The following is a 20069-nucleotide window of genomic DNA, read 5'->3' on the forward strand; positions in this document are numbered from 1 at the left end:
GGCCGATAAGCCCAGAGTTTGGAGAGAGGACGGTCCCGACCGAGGCTTACCTGAAAATGTTAGCTCTCTTAGCATGTAGATACCGTGCAGGCTCCTGAGACAGGCACAAAGACTGGAGTATTCACAGAATTTGACAGATAAAAGAACAACTCTGAACAAGTGTGTTTGCTACAGCGTGAAATGGGGGATCCACACTCCCGATCCATCGTCGCGCGCAACCAGCGGGATGTGGCAATTACGGTTACAAGCCAGCTAGCCCCTCCAGAGCATTCATAGTCTAATCTTAAATCCACGACCTACAATCTCTACAGCACGGCTTCGATTGTCTGAAAGTGGTGAGCCTCGAGTGGAGATATATTTATATACTTAGATATAATTAAAGGCCGTCAAGCCAAAGCCACCATGCTTTAGAGCTTGCCGCCGCTTTGAAGGTGTCCCTTCGACTTCAGCCATGATCCGACGTCGGCACGGTCACGCTTGACCCAGCTGACCTTCGCCCGGATAGCATCCAGGCTCTGCTCAACCGCGCGGTCAAAGCCCTAACGTCGTTAGTTAGAGGTACATCAACATGAAAATGTGTTAAACTAACCTTAGTATCCTTATCGGCGAAGAAGCTCTGCACATCCTTCAGCTGCTCCTCGGTACAGAAGCTAGCTGTGCAGATCTGGACAACCGTGCCCAGCATACCCAGTCCTGGGGGCAGGCGTTGGTAGAGCGCGTCCCAGTTGTTCTTCACCCAAGCCCATCGCGCATCAATACCAGCGGCGTGTGAGCGGAGGCCACTAAGAGGCATGTAGATGTCCTGGTTCTTGACCTCATCGCCCAGTGCCAAGCCCAGAGTGCGCTTGATGAGGGCTGGGTCCTCAGCGGTACCGAGGCAGCGAAGTGCCGTCGTTTGCTCATCTGATGTGGGGGCATTGCGGAAGCGATCGTAGACAGCGTTGTATTCCTTCTCCCCGCCATTTTTCAGGACGATGGAGAAGACACTGCCGCGAATGTTGGGGTGAATAGCACTATAATCACCGGCAGCATAGCGCTGGAACATATCTTGAGCGGCCTTGACAACGGTCTTGTCTCCAGCCATACCAGCAGCGCTGAAAAGCAGCGCCTTGAATTGTTGTAGGATGTGGCCGTCATCGCTCTTGAACTCCCAACCCAGAGTGTGTGCCTTTTCGCTTACCAGGGAGCGCTGGAATGCCTCCAGCGCGTCTCGAGTCTGTGCATCCTCGAAGATCCAGGCTGCGCGCAGAGCACCAACACGGGTGAGGATCTCGTTCCATACAACGAACTCGGATTCGTTGTCAAAGCTTGTCAAAAGTGACAACAATCCGGAGGTGCTTTGGTAGCCTGAAGCAGCCAGAGCACCAGCGTCGGCAATCATGCCTGCGCGGTCCTCAACGGTAAGTAGGCCGGCTTTAGCAGCCTCACCCAACTTAGTCAGACGCTCAGGGGTGTAAGATGTGCGGTAGATCGCAGAGTGGTCGGCATTAAGCTTGAAGAAGTCAAGATCGGGAACCTTGAACTCGCCCTCACGATCCGACAAAAGAGTGTCCTCGTCGATTCCTTGCTTGGTGCGCAAGCCCAGCATGACCGGGAAGATAGTAGTATCCTCCTCGGGACGAACGTCGCCTGTGCGCAAGAATCGATTCTGCTTCACCTTGATGGACGAAGCGCTGGGGTTCTCAGTAACAGTAACAACGGGGAATCCAACGTTCTTAGTCCAAATATCCATAACTTCCTCCACAGGCTTTCCACTAGCACTCGCAAGGGCGGCCCACAGATCACCAGTTTGGGTGTTGCCATAGGCGTGCTTTCTGATGTAATCACGAACACCCTGCAGGAAAGTCTCCTCGCCCAAATACTTTGAGATCATGCGAAGAACAGACGATCCCTTGGAGTACGAGATGGCGTCGAAGATTTGGTTAATCTCATCGGCACGCTTCACGGGCACTTCAATGGGGTGGCTGCTCCGAAGGGAATCGAGGGAGAGGGCACTTTGCAGGTTATCAATAACGTACGACTGCCAGACTTTCCACTCAGGGTAGAAGCTGTTGCAAGAGTACCATGACATCCAAGTGGCAAATCCTTCGTTAAGCCAGAGGCCATCCCAGAAGTCCATGGTTACCAGGTTTCCGAACCATTGATGGGCGAGTTCGTGCTGAACAGTTTCAGCAATGCGCTCCTTACGCGAGGCACCGCTGGTCTTCTCATCCAGAAGCACATCAACGATACGGTAAGTAATCAGACCCCAGTTCTCCATGGCTCCGGCGCTGAAATCAGGGACGGCAACCATGTCCATCTTTGGCAGCGGGAAATCGCTATCAAAGGCCTTCTCGTAGAATGCAAGTGTCCTGGCAGCCAGATCCAAGGAGAATCGGCCATGCTCGATGTCCTGATCCGGGGTGGCATATACGCGAATGGGGACACGGAAGTCCTTGGTCTCGATGTAATTGAGGTGGCCAACGATGAAGGCGACGAGGTAGGTGGACATGACCGGAGACGTGCTGAACTTGACAATCTTCTTTCCGCCATCAAGCTCCTTCTCTGATTCGACATCCATGTTGCCTAGACATGTCATGCTCTTGTCTGCAATCAGGCTAACAGTGAATTTAGCCTTGAGCGCGGGCTCGTCGAAGCAAGGGAAAGCTCTCCGAGCGTCGGTAGGCTCCATCTGGGTTGTCGCGATGTATTTGGTCTCGCCGTTCGATGTCTTGTAGGACGAGCGGTAGAAGCCGGCCATGTTATCATTGAGTGTGCCAGTAAAGGTCAGCTTGAGCTGCGCGGAGGACCCAGCGGGGATTGTATCGGCGAATTTGATGGTCGCCTCTTGCTTGTCCTTGTTGAGGGAAATCTCCGGCGAGGAGCTGACCACTGAGCCCCGAGCAGAAACAGTAGCTGTGTGAATGTCGATTTCCGTAGAGTTGAGGGAGATTGAGGTGGTGTCATCGACGACCTGTAGGCTGCGATAGATCATTAGCTAGACTGTTCGTTCCGAACAGCGCACGACAGGTGCGAACATACTCGATAACAACTGTTCCGTCATATTTGAAGGTCTCGAAGTTTGGTTCAAGCGTCAAGTCGTAGTGTAGCGGCTTGACATTGGTAGGCAGGACCTCACGACCAGGTACATTGGTCGAGCCAGAGGCATCTGCGCGTCGAGAGCCGCACATCCTGCGATATGAACAATAGCGTTTTGAGGTTTGAGCAAGAGGGGAGCGTCGTGAGGAGAGTCTGTTGGAGGACGGTGGAGAGATGGAGGATGGAGGGGTAGAGACTGAGAGCAAGCGAGAGCTGAGGAGGGGAAGCTTTGGGGGTCGAGAAAGCGGTGGCCGTGCTGAGTTCAGCAGAAGCGGCACCCGCCGCGAGGAGAGTCGACGCATCAACTCCACCAGAATAATACGAATTCAGGGAAGGAACGAATGGCTGAGGCCGGAAGGAAGGAGCGACTGAGGGACGGAGTATGGATCGCGGAGTAATTCGTCCCAATGGGCCAGAACAATCAACAATTGCAGGAGTTTAGGACAAAGAAGGAGCTGCAAATCTCGATCCCCGGAAATGGAAACGGCCGCGGTTGGTTCTTCACGGCAGGCGGTGTGCTTAGCTTTGGAGCCTTATCTCTCAGGCGTAAAGTTAGATCCGCCTGCTTTTGCTTCAATCCATCTTGGGATCTTCAATGACCTTGGGCAGTACCGTACCTTGATTCAGTTTCGACAGTGTCAGAGTCATGGGAAAAGCATCATCATTATTGCATGACTTTCATTTGCTGTCATTGTCCATCATGACGAATTACATCATACTCAAATGCCGAGATTATCTAAGATGCATAACAATCAGCCTAGCTGACCGGCTGATCAGCCATGAAGCCAACAAAGCTCTTGTAAAACAGGTAGGTACTTTTGTCAACATGCATGTATTGTTCTAACAGTGTCAACCCAGATTCCCTGAAACAAAAACCACCAAAACAGCAGCATAGGCAGCAGTCGCAGCAAACACTTCCGCCCTTCGAGCATTCGTCATTAACGCAACACTTATAGCAAACAGTGCTGTAAAGCCTGCGATCATGGCTAGGCGAGATTTGGGCTCAATGACTATGTAGAGACTCACAATGGCCCCGACCGGCAGAGCAGCCGAGGTAATGACGCTGATGACTGCAACCACAATCATGACATGACGTTCTTGGAAATGCGATATAGTCCCTGTGTCGAATTTACGGCCCTAGTTCAATAGTCAGCGATGCGGCACTGAAATCAAGAAGCTGTGTCTACCGGAAATGGCCAATGGTCCTGTAAAGCTCTGGAGAGAACGTCTTCGTCTAGCGGGCGTTTGGAGAGCGACCAGGTCTTGAGGATCATTGAGCATTGTAGCAGCGCGTCCATTCAAAATTGCGGCTTTACCCTGAGAGCCCCCAGAAAACCAATCCTGAAAGGCTGCAAAGACGCGAGGACGTGGATGGCGGAGGTTAGAGACACTCGATTGCAACATCAACGCTTCCTCTGCGGTTTGTTACCCGTGTGCCAGAATAGTGCCTTGCGAGTCGGGATAGACTCACGATAGCTCTTTATCTTGCTCTCAAGCTCATCATAAAGCCGTTTCCTTCTTTGCGCAAGCTTGTTTGACCGGTCTTTCAGCTGATTCTCAAAAGTCTCCCACCGCCGAAGTCCAACGTCCTGAGTTTGGCGGGACTCCCTGTCAAGGTCTTCGAGCTCTTTTCTCGATGCTGATGAGCTGACTCTGGAGGTTTAGAAGGTTCCGCGCCGAGAGGCGGCTGAAACGACGGAAAATGAAGCCTTCATCGTCAATGTCACTAGAAATCCAAGATGAAAGAGCGGGATATCCGTCGCGTATCGGCATAGATGCGGATATCATTCTTAGCAACAGCTTTCCTTTTCGTAACCGGATACTCTCGAGCCCTGGACTATTTGGATCATCGGTTCACGGTGGTCAAACTGCGCCTTTTGACTCCCCACGCCTCAATCTTATCAAATATCTACATAATCGATTGCCTCAATCATCAGACTCGTCACACTCAGGTATGCGATCTATCTTATTTTGATTTAGAGAACTTACATTGACCCTCTTTTACCAGATGATGATGATGATGCCTTGGCCTGGGCAGACGATGACGAGCTGGAGCATGTCAGGCGAGCAAATGCGGAAGATATTATTCATAAACTCGCTGAAGACGCACGCAATGCTGCATGGGCAGAGGAGTACAGGAAGAGAGCAGAATGGGAGCAGCGGAAAGCGTCATTGATGGCTACAGTACAGACGTCGATTCCTCAAAATCCAACCCAAAACCCACAGCCCTCAACAAAAGCACGACGAAGATTCCGATTGATATTCTGGGGCAAGGACCGACAAAAGCCTTAACTTGGCTGGTTAATTCCGTGATCCAGTGATGCAGTTATGGCTCTCATTTATCTTCAAAAGTATCTTGATTACCAGCATAGCGATGATTCTACATTGTATATAGATTTGCGCTTTGGCGTTCCGGATCTCTTGATGCATTCAGGGCTGGCTTTCCACGATATGTCCCATAATTTAAGGCCACTCGAGAACTTTTTATGCTTCTTATACTCTCTGCCTTCTAAAGTAGTCCACTAAGCGCATTTGCGGCGGAGACAGTACCTAGCCCTACCTAGTAGACACCTCATTCTTCGTTAGTGCCTCAGGCATCAAAGACCCGCTCAACGCTCACTATCCCCAAAACCACCTAGCCCATTGAAAAGAATCACGTGCCAACTCAAATAACACACCCACCAAAAAATCCTCCGCGCGTGTTTCTGTAAAAAATCATACATATATCATTCAAATCACGCAGCGTTCTTGTACAACAGATGCATCTGAACCATTTCTAATAGTTCTATTGAAGGCATCTGATTGTCAGGGCTTCCTCTTTTGAGGATAGTTTGCTCGCCAGAATGAGGACCAGGCAGTTTGAGGAGCTCATGACTTTGGTTTCTCTTTTGAGACTGAGTTGCTGGGTGGGCATTCCATAGATGGCTGGGACATTCTTTTTTTACTCTTCCTTAGCTTTCTCTGTTTTAATGTGATGGGCTGGACTTACAATTCAGAGTATGGTTGCTCTCTATTCAGGTGCTGCTGCACGTATCCTATAGCTCTACTCAGTTCGTAGCGCTGCAATCTGTGCTGGACAACAGCTGTCTGGCTGCTGTTGATCAAAACAATACTCTCTCAGCCTGTGTTCCTCTTACTTTTGTGCCTTCCAACGAAAAGACAAAACTACACGAGCAGATGAAGCTCTTGGAAGGTGCCCCCGGCCCTCTGGGCTATGATCAACTGCTACTATCTACTACTGGTATCTCTGATCTGAGATTCTGATTGGATGTTCGGAAAATGCATCAATTCGTGCATGGGGTATGATTAACTATTACTCAAATCGCTCCGTAAAAGCAAGCAGAGATATCGGTGCTGTGTCTACCTGAAGAAATCGTAGACGAAGCAAAGTGCAAGGAGGATAGCGCAGGGGTATCTAGAAATGCGCCCTCGCTTCTTTCACACTTGCAACCGGCAACTTGGTAAAAACACTCCGCGACCATCCATCCGCATCAACAACCGTCTCCTTGACAAGCACGTATCCACCGATTCGAGGCAAAGCAACCGCCCAAACGAGGTAGTAGATCGCACCGGCGGCAAAGATACCTAGGGCGACGACACAGTGCAGGTAATACGGGAGGTCCTCGTAGACGTTCTGGCCCTCGGATGGGGGGATGTACGGAGCGATGACGAGGTAGATGTTTGTGAGGCAGAAGAAGATGGTAACAGGGAGGGTTGCGCGGATACCCGGATTCCAGTTGGGGAAGTTCTTCTCGCGGGTGAGGTAGATGTAGATGAGACCGGCGGAAACGAAGACGTTGACGATCGAGAGGGGGTATGAGATAAGGTTCAAAAGGAAGTTGTAGGCGTCCCCTGGGGGCGGGGCGAGCATAATGATGATGGAGACGACCCAGTGCTCGAAAAGGCCGGCGGCGGGGGACTTGAATGGCTTGTTGGAGGCCCAGATCTTGGAAAAGGGAAGGATACCTTCACGGCCAAGTTCTTGGATGACTGCGCATGGTGTTAGTATTGATCGTGAGCCAAAGTATGTTAGGGAGAAACGTACTTCGACCTTGAGAGAAAATCACAGAGAGGACGTTTCCGAAGGCTGAGAGAGCGACGAAAACAGACATGGCCTTCTCCGCGGTGGAGCCGAACATGTTGCCAAAGAATGCGGCGGCAACAATCTGGCCCGAAGCGAGAAACTGGTCCTTCGGGACGGCGGCGAAGTAAGCGATGTTTACGAACATGTAGAGAATACCGACAGATCCAATGGCAATTGGGGCAGCGATCTTCAAGGTGCGGACAGGGTTCTTGGTCTCGCTCAGAGCCTATGGTTTGTTAGCGGGCGATAAGGCGCTAAGACCGAGGTTAGGGCACTCACGTAGTTGGCGTTGGAGTAGCCGATAAACGACCAAATGACATTGTACAACGACATGACGATACCGTATCCAGAACCCGTGGTTCCCTCGAACGCATTGGTAAAGTTGCGAGGCTTCTCAGGAAGCTTGGTATGGCCAGCTAGCGCAACCCAGCCGGTAACGATGATGATGAGGATAACGATGAGCTTGATGACACCGAGGAAGTTCTGCAGACGAAGACCCCACTTCAAGGCAAAGGCGTGGATGAGAAAGGCAGCGGTGATACAGGCAAGACCGATTCCACGCTGGTTCCATCGGTCGACCTCGACCTCGGCGGCGTTGAGGATGTATTGGCCAAAGACGACACTGTTACTGGCAGCCCAACCGAGCAGGACGGCGTAGGCGGCATACATGGCCGTGGCCAGGAACTTGGGCTTCTTGTAGACGTATTCGAGGTAGTTCTTCTCACCACCGTTCCTGCGTTGGTTAATACAATGACGATCAAGTGAGTCTGATAGCCTAATGAGAGCTAAACGTACCTGGGAATCGCAGTACCCCATTCCAGATAGACAGCAGTACCAGCGATGGCGATAAGTGTGCCAGCCACCCACATGAACAGCGCCAGACCAACACTGCCACTGAGTCCCAGGATGGTACTCGGCGTCGCAAAAATACCAGTTCCAATGACACGGTTGAAGATCAGGAACGCGGCACTAACAACACCGATTTGGCGACGGTCATCAGGAGTAGTTTCGAAGATGTTTCCTTCGTCTGTTGCAATCAGTCAGCCCAGGCATCAGCAGACAGACATGGCGACAAACATACAAAGTTGAGTAACACCGTCAGCGCGGCGGGGACCTTCCTCGACAGCCTTCGTGTCAGGCGCGACAACATCTTTCTGGGGGCCGGAGCCCGAAGTAATCTCCATAACGAAAGTGACTGGGCTTATGCGCAGGTGCACGAAGAGTACCAAACGAATGAAAGGCTGATCGCAAACCAGGCGTCGGGGATGTTGATATATGAGGCGGTGGTGATGATGTGCTGGAGACGAGTTTGTCGCAATCAAATCACGCTCACGCTAGGAAGCTCAGGGTCGTATGCCACGAGCGTAGTGGTCTCGGCAAGGCCGGTCGAGTCGGATGTCAAGAAGCTGGGCGTCAGGCAAGAGTGGTGAGCAGGATGAATCAAGAGAGAGTGTATAGCACGGTCGACCCAGTCGAGACGCCGAGATGCCGTGGGAAACCGAGCTGACAGCACGCGATCGTGGGCAGGACAGCTCGATCAGCGAAGCAGAGGCAGGGGCGCGGAAGCTAGAAAAAGTCGAGAAGGCCATGTTTAAGACTTGAATGTTTGAATGGACGGTGATGGCGAATGTCGCCGGAGATGGCGACCGAGAAGGGAAAAAAACTCAGGGCGACCCAGTCTTTTCCGCTGCTCCACCAGCGCCGCTCCAGCCCTCAATCGCTGGAACTGCTGCCAATGACACACCAAAACCGATCACGCAATTTAGCCTACTCTGCAGCAATTGCTTGGATGTAACCATCATCATCGTATTCAAGGTTCTGAGTTCTCGCGCTGGAGTATGTACAGTACACGTTAATAAATAATAGCAAATCCCAGACTCCCAGCCCTATCAACATAGCTCCAGATCCCCCCTGCAAAATGGTGGCAATTTGTCTTTCAACAACTCAAAACGCCAGAAAAAGTCAAGCTGCAAACCTTGTAGCAAAAACATTATAATCGCAGTGACTCATGCGAAGAACCTGTCGTCCAAAGTAAATAAAAAGCCTTGTATAATAAACTCCGCGTTAAATATAGGCAGCAGAAACGCAGACTAGCTGCATGGCACGGTGCAATCTTGGCATGGTCCAGCATGCATCGGATTGTTTATGGTTCCTTGTTTATTGGGGAGGAGTCGCCCCTGTTGCATATGCCAAATTCGAAGGAATCATCCTTCCGCTCGAGGGAGGAGTCTGCCGCTTGGCTAGAATGGCCAGCTTCTTGCGCAAGGCCGCGAGGCGACCGCGTATGCTGGCTGCCACTGGAAGCATGTTAGTCTGACAGTCCATTCGTAGAAAAAGTAAAAACGGTGTGGCAAAAACTTACGCTTAACGACGGCCTCCCGGTCTTCGGCCCGCATACCATCAAGCGCGACCCTGTCACCTCCCTCGGTACCGCTTCCCTGACCCGAATGTGTAACTTCCTCTACTTCCAAGACTGCCTCTAGCATCCGCACGGCGGTGACATAGGCAATCTCGCATCCGGACAGGTCTTCACTTGTGAGTTCGTTGATGGCGGCTGACCGGCTCATCTCCACAGCACGGTCATACATCAACTTCTCGGCCGTCACGCCAGGACTGACCACCACATCCACAGATGTACCTGATCCAGCGGATTCGATGGACTGGTTGCTGGGATGGCTCGGGTGGTCTGGCGGTAATCGTCTTTGCGCTTCGATCAACTTAAGGCGGACAAACTCCGCCTTCTCCAGCACCTCGTTGAACCGGCTACGAACCCACTGCACAACCTTGTTGATCCGGTTTCCCACAAGCATGCTATTAGGGTCGCCTCGACTGATCCCAGACTCAGTCAAAGCATCACCGCGATTCTTGCGATTCCACCAGGCACCTGCGATATCCATAGACTTCGCCAGTAGTGACAGAGCTTTGACATAAAGTACCAAGGCCTCTTCAGAAAGAGTCACAACGGCATCGGGCGTCAGTTCGCCATCCTCGGTGTCGGCACCCATGGGTCGAGGCGTCCCGTCTGCCTGAACCGAGGGAGCTAGAGGTACAAGCTGCTTGTATTTTACTTCGGCAAACCCGTAGACTACATCGCTGCGGGTGGCGCACTCTTCAAGCTCTTTGACAATCCTTGTATCCTCGTCATAGCTAGCCTGAGGCTTCGAACCGTCGCCAAGGGTAAGTAAGCCGGCAGGAGCCGTGGGGTAGGCTGGGAAAGGGTTATACCCCAGAGGGGGCGAACGTCCACCTTTGGTAAGATTGAGTGGCGGAGAGAAGCCCATTCCAAGTAAACGCCCGCTCGCCATATGCAGTGCCTTTGAAATTGCAGATGTTGCAGACGTAGGGCTTCGACCATATCGTCGCTCATAGGAGCCTTGGCGGTTGTGTGCTGAATCCGCTCGGGATCGGCCTGTGATTACCTGCATCGCTTTTCCGGGCGAACTCTGTGGTGAAGCTTGCGATGCCGGGATAGCCTGCGTTGTTTGTCGTCGGGAAATGGTCCCCAAATGCTTAGGTGTTCCTTGTATTCTAGGGTCGTGCGCCAACTCATCGGCAAAAGCATTCACCTCAACCGCTCGCTTCTCCACGACAACATAATCTCGTTCAAATGCAACTTCTTGCGCGGCGCGTTCGCGTTCCTCGCTTCCTACGGCTTTGTCTGCCGGTGGGGTGGCTGAGTAGGTGTGTCGATTTCTTTGCCGTTCAAGGGCAGTCGGCGCCGGGTTGCGATCCACCAGCTCCTGACGTCCCGGGGCTGTTGCATGTGAAACCACTTCCGGTCTTTGCGGGATGACGGCCGCTGGTATGGGCCTCGCGGCCGAGGAAGGTCTATCACCGCTTCGGGTTCTGCGCATGGCTTCGGAGGCCAGAGGAGTCTGTGGCCTCTCATTGTGAGGCACGTACCGATGAGGTGGTGGATAACCGCCTTGGTCAGCCTGTACGAGTCCCAAGTCTTGCTCTCCTTTACTCCTCCGAGGGGAATCGAGTGATCCTCGAGAACGCCTTGATGTAGGGTCGCCGGTAACCGGTTCTGGTGATGAGCGACGGGCCGGTGCAGGAGCATCTTCACCTATTAACCCGGGAATGGGGCCTGTGATGACAACATTGTCGAAGAAGTCGGCAAAGGTCATCCGCTCAATCGGGCTTCGCTTCAGCAGGCGGAGGATGAGGGCCTTGACCTCGTCTGACATGATTAGGTCCGATGGGAAACTGATCCTGTCATTCGCCGTTTCGATCCGCTGCAGTAACTCGACGTGGTTTGAAGCCCTGAAGGGCGGCTTCCCGACAACCATCTCGTAGAGTACCGTGCCGACAGACCAAAGGTCAGCTTTGGCATCATACTTCTCATACCGTAGGATTTCAGGCGCCATATATAAAGGAGAGCCGCATAACGTTTCTGCGAGTGAAGTAGATGGAAGTGATCGAGCGAAGCCGAAATCTGCGATTTTGAGCAACGGCAAAGACTCTAGCCCTGTAGCAGGTGTGAAAGAGTTGTCGCTACCCTTGAACGTCGGCACCTGCGTCTTTTCGTTCCGAGGTGATGATGGGGCAGGGCAGAGTAGGAGATTCTGAGGCTTGATGTCCCGGTGTATGAGATTCCGATCTCGCAGGAACTTGAGAGCGCTAGCCAGCTGCTTGAGGAAATGTCGAACTAGCACTTCATTCAACGCTCCGCCATCGACAATCGGGTACTTGGCTATCATGTTCCGAGTGTACTCGTGTTGTGAGAGTGTATTCCTTCGCTTGATGAATTGTGATAGATCTCCCAAAGCACAATACTCCATGACAAGGTGGATATGGGTGCTGGTTTCATAACAGTCGATGAGTGCCACGATGTGTGGATGGAATAGTCCCTTGAGTATGTCAATTTCCAGCGATAAGTTATCCTTGAGCTTCTTGTTGAGCTTGTTCAAGTTCACCGACTTGACAGCCACGAAAGTCCGCGTTTTCTAGGACGAAAGTAGCCATTAGTACAACAAGCACATAGTTTATAACGGCTAGAGCAGCCTAAATGCAAATATATTATGGACTGGGCGGAGGATATGGGGTTCGTAACGCACTGTGTGGATGCCTCGGTATACAGTAGCAAAGCTACCTTTTCCGATTTGATCCAACCTTGTGTACCTCCCAATAGGCATTTCCTTTTCCCCTGAGCTCCTTGTACGTTGTGAAGATGCCATAGCTACGGCAGGGCAGAGATACCCTCAGGATGGGTTGTCGATAAAGATCAACCAGCACCCTGTCAACCACACAGCTACCTCGACGACGAAAACGGAAAGGACGAAGGAAAGAGGCCCATCAGAGTAGGAAGAAGGCAAGTCGGATTTGTGAGAGTTGTAGAAAACGAAGGTAAAGGCTATAGGCAACGACGGTTTGGAAAGTACAGAGGAGGAGGAAACGGTGTTTTGAGGGCTAGGCTCCGGATAGGCGAGAAGGAGCTAGAAGTCGTCTAGGTAATTCGCGGTTGCAGCAGGTCTCGAGTCGTAAGCGTCAGAGAGCGGTGAGGGGGCAACCTGCAGGATGGGAATAGCAACAGCTCCAGGGTCGAGGATCCAAAGGATGGAAGTTGACCGACGCCGGAAGCCTATCAGGAAGAATAGCTGGGGAACGAAGGCGGAGCTGATAAGAGGGGAGATCGAAGGGTAAGGAGGAGGATAAGGGGCAAAGTGAAAGGCGAGAAGCTGCAGGGAAGGGTAAAAAGTACGGAGACCCAGGGACAGGATGCAGAGACGAGGATGTGAGGTCGAAGGGCGCAAAGCAAACGAGAATGGCGATGCCGCTGGGGGGAGGAGCGTGACCTGCCGATAACAAGCCAGAAGCAGCGACGATGATCGTGGACCAGAAAGGCGGTCAGCAGGGCGGCGTTAGGCTGAGGAACGTGGAGGTTAGTCACGACCAACGATGGCTAGCTGAAGGCAGCCAAAGGGGGAAGATGTTATATGCAAGTAAGAAGAAGAGAGGGACAACTGAGAGGTTTCCGGGTGAAACTGATGATAAATGGATGATAAGAACTGGAAACTGGCGGATCAAACGCTTGGATGTGCCAGTTGCCTTGAGGCCTGAGGCCGCAATCCCGTCACGTTATCGATTAGATAGCAGTCGTCAGAGCTGGTCAGACTCCACAATTTAGGGTGATCCGACCAGGCATATCAGATCTCCGGATGGGTTCCCTCTCGCAATTCTCCTCGAATGTGACTCAATACTGCCTAATCGACACACAGATGCTCACCACTTCCAACTTGCATCCCCCAAAGGCCTTTCTGCAGTCAATATCCAGGGCAGCGCACTCCATCCAATCCTGGAGCAGCTGGACCCCTCAAATGACTCAACCGTGAGCTGGTGCCACTTCACACCTCCTTAACCACCGGCAGAATCTAATGCACACTGCCTCCACTCGTCTTGTCAGTGGCTCAATACTTTAACTGATAAGCTAGTGGGCTTGATGGGGACAATGCGCCGGTCCAGGACTGGGGATCGCAGGTTATCATCATTGCTTTGGCCGCCTCCACCCCAACCACTACCGTTGTACCCCTGCGATCGACAATCGGCCAGGAGCATACGTTTCTCGCTGAAAGACAAAAGCAAAGGCCACGCCCTCGCATTCAAATGCGTAGAATAGCAATAGTCTTACTTCTGACCTGAATATATTAAAAATAGCCATTAGCTTGAGCCGACCCATGTCACCTGAGGCTTGCATGCCGGTTGACGACAAAGAACGGGGCACCCGTTCCCGTGATTGATGTATTTTGTACTCCGTAATCCTTGTCACGCACTACTCCATACTATATCCTAGCAGCAACGCTAATACTAGTGTGTAGTAAGGAGTTCTTAGAATTGCCAAGTATCTTGGGAGAAATCATTGCTGAAGATAATTTATATATATGTCTCTTTAAGCTCGTGTTGTACAGCATAAATATGTCTAGTCATCATCTGGTCAGAGTCCCAACCCCCGCACAAGGAGCCACAGCACCACTGGGACAACCACATTATCATTGCATCCTGTCAGAACTGCTTCGGTTGCGCTGGCTCCGCCAGCCGCTAGAATGGCCTTTGTTGTCGCCATGAGCCAGGAGAATTGTTTTGGTCCGGCCAATCCACTTTGTGTCCATTGCCCAAGAGCCAGCCAAGCTTGAGCGAACAAAGACCCGATAGTCACCGCGACAGCAAAGGCTATGCTTCCCTCAATAGATTTACCGCCGCCCCAGAACCATTTCCGCCGACCGAATCGGCGCCCGATGAGAGAGGCCGCTGCGTCTCCCAATCCAACGCATATAATCCCGCTCACCATACTGACATCTCGACTCTGAGCGTCCCATGCCTTCCAAGGGAGGTCTCCAGTTCGAGGGGCATCGGCCAGTGCGAGCCAGAGAGGGATAGAACTCCCAACAAGGAGGAATATATGGGAAACAATGACTGGGCCTCGGTAATCGCGGCCATCAACGTACGGCTCCAGGAAGTATGTCAGGGGTCGAGCAATGGGCGGAAGTTGCGAAGCACGGAACAAATCCAGGAGCAGGAAGATCGCCAAAACCAATCCCATGGCAAGGGCACAAAAGCAAGGATCAATGTATATCGTCGGCAGGAACATCATCACCATCGTGCCGTGAAAGACCTTGCGTCTTGTGTCCACCTCTACAAACGCGCCCAGCCGAACGACAATTGCAACACCGGTTACAAGGACAACCAGGCAGTATGCAATGAGGAAAAGGCGCGTGTTGGCCTCCCCAAAGACACCTTGACGGAGATGCTCTGCTCGGCCGAGGTGGCAAAATGCGTCAGTCAAGCTGCTATCCAAGCGAGGTGGAATTGGTATCCAGTGCTCCAGGCTCGAAGTAATGACCCAGAACCTGAACCAGGAGATGTTTCCTAACAAGTATCCCAGCGCCCAGCCGAAGGGCTCTTCGCCTTGCAAAGCACGTTCACCGACATATTTCCGTACAGGGCCCATGATAACCGCGAGAACGGCCAGATAAGTGTAGAGCGCATACAGCCATTTGCGCACCTGTACTTGAGGGACAGTCATGGACAGAAATGTTGCCAGGTCCGGTGCCATGGACCGTTTTCGTCGTCCTCTAGGAGTTGTCCTGACCTTATCTAACCGTTCGGCCTCATCGAAGTTCGTGGATGCCTGTCGTCGTATGGGGCCCTCTTCGCCGGCATTATCAGCCGGAGACTCTGGCGGTGACTTTTCCCGGGACCTATGCCGGGCGCGACGCGAGGTAGATGTCAAATGACCGTCTGGGGAATCGCTGTCCGAGGTAGGATCGTCAGAAGAGCCGGCTTGACTCAGTTTCTGGCAGATCCTATGGTCCAAGTAATTCAGCATGCTCTTCGGCGAATTGGAACCACCAGGTGATCGTCGAAACTTCCAAGTGGGGATCCTGGCGAGAGCGACCTCCCAGTGAAGGACTTGGCGGCAGGAGATAAAAATACAGAGGCTGCCTAGCCACAGCAGCGCTTTGAGAATTTCCGCCTGGGGAGCGGATGCGAATAAAAACAGATTAATAAGGGCAGTCGTCAGAAGCTGTAACTCCGCTGGAAGGATACTGGTAGACAGAAGGAAATCTAGGGTGGGTATCAATGCTTGGTGCAAAGGGAAAACAAGAGACAAAATTTCCGGATCAAGGCCGCGCAGAGAAAGAGGTTTTGGGCGAATTCCACCCCACGATAATTGTTCCGAGACGATGACAGGTATCGTAGTGACGACCCAGTGCATCACGCTTTGTCCGTGGACCGACTCGTGCATGGGAATGACCTGTGGGGGTATTGAGGCAAGGGCAAGGATTATGTTCGGCAATATTAATGGTGGCTGATGATTCGGTAATGAAAGAGCAACGTAAACGGGAATGAGTACTGGGTATAGAAGCGGAGCAGGGTCGAAGGTAGTCGGAATGGCAAAGGATGAAAATCTAGAAAGTCGTAGGCGGCCGTTGCGGTTCAATGGGTATAATGCGTAAAGACCGAGAACAGTAAGGAAATAGGCGATGAGTTCTATTCATGGCGTAGGTAAGTCACTGCAACATAAAAGAGCAAAGAAGCCCGCATACCTTTTTTCCACACCCACGCGAGTGATCTCACACTCTGCTGCCCCAAGACAACGCCACCAACCGAGAGTAACAGCCCAGTCTCAAAAGCTCTTCGTATAATCTCAATGCGTCTTTTTGACTTGATCTGATTCTGCAGCTCCCAAAAGTCTATCTCGTTGTCACCGATGGAGCTCCGGCGCGAGCTCCGCGAGGTTGAGCGGGCCAGCGACGGCCACCGTTGGAGCCCAGGAAGCCAAAGGTCATGGTCAGCGACGCCATTCCAACTCGGACGTGCTCCTTTTCGTGAACGAAGCGGGGGCGCAGGAAGACCCTTTAATAAGCTTGTGCTTTCATCGTCCGCCTCAGTTCCGCTGTCACTGGATGTTCGTGTGCGTTGCTGGATAGAGCCGTTGCGACGATATGGATGGGGTGAGCGGGAAACTGATCGGAGAGTGTCCGTGGCAGGGACATCAGGGTCGGGGAGTAATGGAGGCAGCCCCTCGTCCTCCTGGCTTGTCAAAGAGGCCATGGGCCCATGGATTATGTTGAACAGGCTCGAGTCTATAGCGCGGAGAGCATCGTGATCGAGGGTGCGAAGTTGAGTCGTGTGAGGTGCAGAGTGCCACTAACTGAACCCCGGACGGTCAGTAACTGGAACAGCGGGGCTAGAACGAAACGGCGGGAAACGGATTTGCATACCTGACAGGACGAAGCGACATGAGCAGATCAGTGGAGAGAGGGAAAGAGGAAAGAGGAGGCGCCGAAGGATGAAGAAAGATGTAGGGAAGCTGGGAAGTTTTGGCTGTGCTGCGTTCCGCTCAGCTGTTATCGACGGGCGGAAGGCGGGCTCTTTTTCCTGGCCCATCACATGCGTCACAGCTTCATCGTCCTGTCAGGCAAATTGAATTCGCTTCATTATTACTTCTATCTCATCTACTCAGGAGGATTTCGCCATCTTCTTCTGGCTGTCGTCTCTGTTTTCCTGGTTTTCTCGCGTCCCATTCCCTCCCCTCGCCTCCGCGCCTCAACGCTTTCCCAACATCGGCCTTAGCTTCCACCCGATCCAGAGGACAAAGCTCTCCGGGGCTGCGCCAGTCCAATCGGCTAGGCGACACGTACGACGGCTCGAGGAGGTCGAGAACAGTGGAAATCCTAACAGTCGCTCGCGACGATGACTGGTGACATTTCTGCCGGGCACGTTTAGCCCACGCTTATCGGCCAATCAATGATTCTGCCTAGGACGATGGACCATCAGCCATCAGCATGGGAATACGCACGTTCGGAGGTTTTCGAGAATCTCGCGCCATCAACGGCGTCCTGTTCTCGCCTTTAAGTTTTCACTGCCAAGCGGCTAGGCGATGGTTAGCACGTCTGTCTCTGTACAATCGCCCCTGCCGCCAGTTTCCTCCCCTCTGCGCCCCAAACCGACTTGCAGGGAACCACTTGGCCAGGGAAACCGTCTTGGGGGAGGGGCTGACTGCTGTAGATAACGCAGTGGCAACTGTTCGATGATACAGTGCATGCCTCCAACACGCGCTGTATCCGCGATTTGAGATCAGACGAGCTGGCTCCTCCATCGACCTCAATGAAGGAATACACCTGGTTTTCGTTTGTGGTGATATTCGTCGTCCGCCCGTAGTCGGCTTCCGTCCGAGATACTTTCACTCCTTCGCAGCGATAGCCTAAACCTTGCCATTCAATGTCGCTATTTCTGGGAAGTTCGTGGACCTGGACTGCCAGAAATCCGGGGACTCGGCTATCGGAGCCATCCGCCACCAGGTCAAGGTCTGGAATCCGATGGCTCGCGACAGGTTTGGCCTGCTCATGTCCTCTGCGCCCATATTTGATATCCCAGATGTCTAGTGTTGCCTCGTCTTCTTGCTCTGCTTCTTCGGTCGAGTCATGCATTTTCTCCCAGAGCTTCCATGCGGTCCTCGCCCTGGTCTTAGTATGGTCACGTCCAGTGAAAAATGCTACGGCTCCTAGCCACCAATTGACATCCATAGCTGTGCCTATGCGCCACATATGCTGAAGCGACAGGACGGCACGTAAGCAATAAGTCTGGGCCCAAAGAGGTTGCCCGTTCTGCTGTGGACACTCCGCCAGCTCCATCGAAGCGGGTTCGAGAGGAATCTGACCAGCAATGTATACCGCTCGTTCTGTCCCTTGTAAAGGTATGGACATGGCCTGCGAATACGGCCCGATATTGGCTGGCGCCCAGTACGATCGTGACTGGACATGGAGGCCATAGCGTCGAGCTCTTGGGCCTAGATCGACGACCATCGAGAGCATGACATTCACTCCTTTGGGGAGAATCTCACCACATGCCACTGTAGCTCTCGCAGGTGGGTTAGGCTTCTTGAATAAACCGACGTAGATACTGTTCATCAATGGAAAATCTCCCATAGATCGAAGCAGGACCGTGGTGAAAACAATATCAGCTGTCGTCCGTGGGCCAGCGCCATCCTGGCTGGAATTATCCAAGATTGCGTGTATCTTCTTCGCGATTGCTGCCATCTGCTCACCAGCACCAGGACCAGCCTCAGGCGCTGTAATATTGGCCACAGTCCATATGCCACCGTTGACAGACTGAACGCAGTTCAAAGCCATCCACGCAGGCGTTTCTGTCTGTCCAACCTCATCTTCCTCTTCAATTCCATCCCACAATCCCTCCAACGCACTTTCAAAGCCTCGATCAAACAGCGCAGGCCTTCGTACAGTCTCCGGCGTTAAATCATCCCCCTGCTGCTGCTCCTTAGGCACGACCTTCGCCCCGCTCAGCCTCAAATACGCAACACCCCCTTCCCCCACCCTCACCTCCCTCCCACCCTCCTCAATCTCAATCCTCCCCTTCCACAAAAACCCCGGTCCATCCACCGCAAGCGTCTCATACTCTCCACCCTCCCCCAAAACCGCCCCGCGAATATCCTCCCCATCAGCTGCGAACCTCCGCATCCCCTTCACAAGCTTCCCACGTAACCGTGCTCCCTCCGCACCAGCACCCCCCGCAACATCCCCCCAGAGCACGCTCTCATCAAGCGCCCCCGAGGCAACTTTCACAATCCTCGCCGAGCATCCCACAGCACTCATATCCTCGAGTAGACCCGCCTCTGTCTCTGCTCCGCCAGAGATACCAGAAATCCTCTCCATCGGCCGTGGTAGAAACGGATACTGCCACAGCCACGCCAACGGGGTCAGCCCCAGTCTCCCCGCAACATCCTCAATCCGCGTGCGCTGGTACGTGGAGAGAATCGCGCCCGCGCAAACGGCGTTGGCTTCTGGGTGTGCAGCCATCACGCGGTGGAGAAGCGGGATGAGCGATTCGGTTTCGTCGGGAGAGTCTCGCCCTCCATCTCCTCCGCCTCCTCCTCCCTCTACCTTTTCTTCAGTAGCCGTCGTAGCATCCCCATATACCCTCCCCGTATCAACTGCCCCACCAACAATCGCCTGCCGATACAGCGGGATTCCCAGGGCTTCTTCGTACAGCGGGATCACGCCCCAGCCGATCGTTTGGTACATGAAGCTGTCGATGTCGTCCGCGCCTTCTTGCACCCCACTTTCACCTGTCGATTTGCTTTCTTCAAGATTGTCATTCTGTGTTGTGCTGCTGCTGGTGTTTGGCGGCGGCGAGGGATGCAGATTCGCTAGCGCGACAACCTTGTGTCCGTTGCGGATGCAATGGAGGATAGAGTAGAGCGAGTCCTTTCCGCCGGATATTAGGGCGATTACGTTTAGGCCATGGCTGGGTGGTGGCGGCATTTTGATGATGGTTGAGGAGGGTTGGTTTCGATGTTGCGACTGCGGGGAGGATTTTTTTGAAATGGGTCGCTTTTCCCCTCATACCCGCGAGGGGTACCAGATAAGATTGTCGAGAAATGAAC

General features: G+C 52.8%; 7 protein-coding genes across 7 annotated transcripts; 1 reads left to right on the plus strand and 6 right to left on the minus strand.

Moving 5' to 3' along the window:
* Window positions 1–407: 407 nt before the first annotated feature.
* Window positions 408–3170, minus strand: BJX68DRAFT_260661 (M1 family metallopeptidase; the record flags this gene model as incomplete). Its single annotated transcript, XM_071043933.1, has 3 exons — window positions 408–539; window positions 590–2960; window positions 3022–3170. The coding sequence occupies 3 exons, from the start codon at window positions 3168–3170 to the stop codon at window positions 408–410; spliced, it is 2652 nt and encodes an 883-aa protein (XP_070905945.1).
* Window positions 3171–3689: 519 nt separating this feature from the next.
* On the minus strand, window positions 3690–4454 carry BJX68DRAFT_223413 (uncharacterized protein). The gene is made up of 2 exons (XM_071038138.1): window positions 3937–4454; window positions 3690–3886 (listed from the first exon to the last, which is right to left on the minus strand). The coding sequence occupies exons 1-2, from the start codon at window positions 4162–4164 to the stop codon at window positions 3836–3838; spliced, it is 279 nt and encodes a 92-aa protein (XP_070905946.1). The 5' UTR covers window positions 4165–4454; the 3' UTR covers window positions 3690–3835.
* Window positions 4455–5189: 735 nt separating this feature from the next.
* Window positions 5190–5493, plus strand: BJX68DRAFT_223414 (uncharacterized protein). Its single transcript, XM_071038139.1, has one exon. It carries the CDS (start codon window positions 5199–5201, stop codon window positions 5397–5399), a length of 201 nt encoding a protein of 66 aa, XP_070905947.1. The 5' UTR covers window positions 5190–5198; the 3' UTR covers window positions 5400–5493.
* Window positions 5494–6347: 854 nt separating this feature from the next.
* Window positions 6348–8952, minus strand: BJX68DRAFT_223415 (high affinity methionine permease). Its single transcript, XM_071038140.1, has 5 exons — window positions 8244–8952; window positions 7958–8189; window positions 7442–7895; window positions 7124–7388; window positions 6348–7068 (listed from the first exon to the last, which is right to left on the minus strand). The coding sequence occupies exons 1-5, from the start codon at window positions 8344–8346 to the stop codon at window positions 6494–6496; spliced, it is 1629 nt and encodes a 542-aa protein (XP_070905948.1). The 5' UTR covers window positions 8347–8952; the 3' UTR covers window positions 6348–6493.
* Window positions 8953–9172: 220 nt separating this feature from the next.
* On the minus strand, window positions 9173–12665 carry atg1 (serine/threonine protein kinase ATG1). The gene is made up of 3 exons (XM_071036281.1): window positions 12223–12665; window positions 9525–12111; window positions 9173–9459 (listed from the first exon to the last, which is right to left on the minus strand). Exons 1-3 carry the CDS (start codon window positions 12340–12342, stop codon window positions 9320–9322), a joined length of 2847 nt encoding a protein of 948 aa, XP_070905949.1. The 5' UTR covers window positions 12343–12665; the 3' UTR covers window positions 9173–9319.
* Window positions 12666–13997: 1332 nt separating this feature from the next.
* On the minus strand, window positions 13998–17131 carry BJX68DRAFT_223421 (putative phosphatidate cytidylyltransferase). Its single transcript, XM_071038141.1, has 2 exons — window positions 16210–17131; window positions 13998–16153 (listed from the first exon to the last, which is right to left on the minus strand). Exons 1-2 carry the CDS (start codon window positions 16715–16717, stop codon window positions 14097–14099), a joined length of 2565 nt encoding a protein of 854 aa, XP_070905950.1. The 5' UTR covers window positions 16718–17131; the 3' UTR covers window positions 13998–14096.
* BJX68DRAFT_223423 (uncharacterized protein) lies at window positions 17132–19000 on the minus strand. The gene has a single exon (XM_071038142.1). It carries the CDS (start codon window positions 18796–18798, stop codon window positions 17551–17553), a length of 1248 nt encoding a protein of 415 aa, XP_070905951.1. The 5' UTR covers window positions 18799–19000; the 3' UTR covers window positions 17132–17550.
* Between the last annotated feature and the right edge of the window lie 1069 nt (window positions 19001–20069).

Source organism: Aspergillus pseudodeflectus (assembly GCF_044049435.1).
Source record: "Aspergillus pseudodeflectus strain CBS 756.74 chromosome Unknown BJX68scaffold_1, whole genome shotgun sequence".
Classification (NCBI taxonomy): Eukaryota; Fungi; Ascomycota; class Eurotiomycetes; order Eurotiales; family Aspergillaceae; genus Aspergillus; species Aspergillus pseudodeflectus.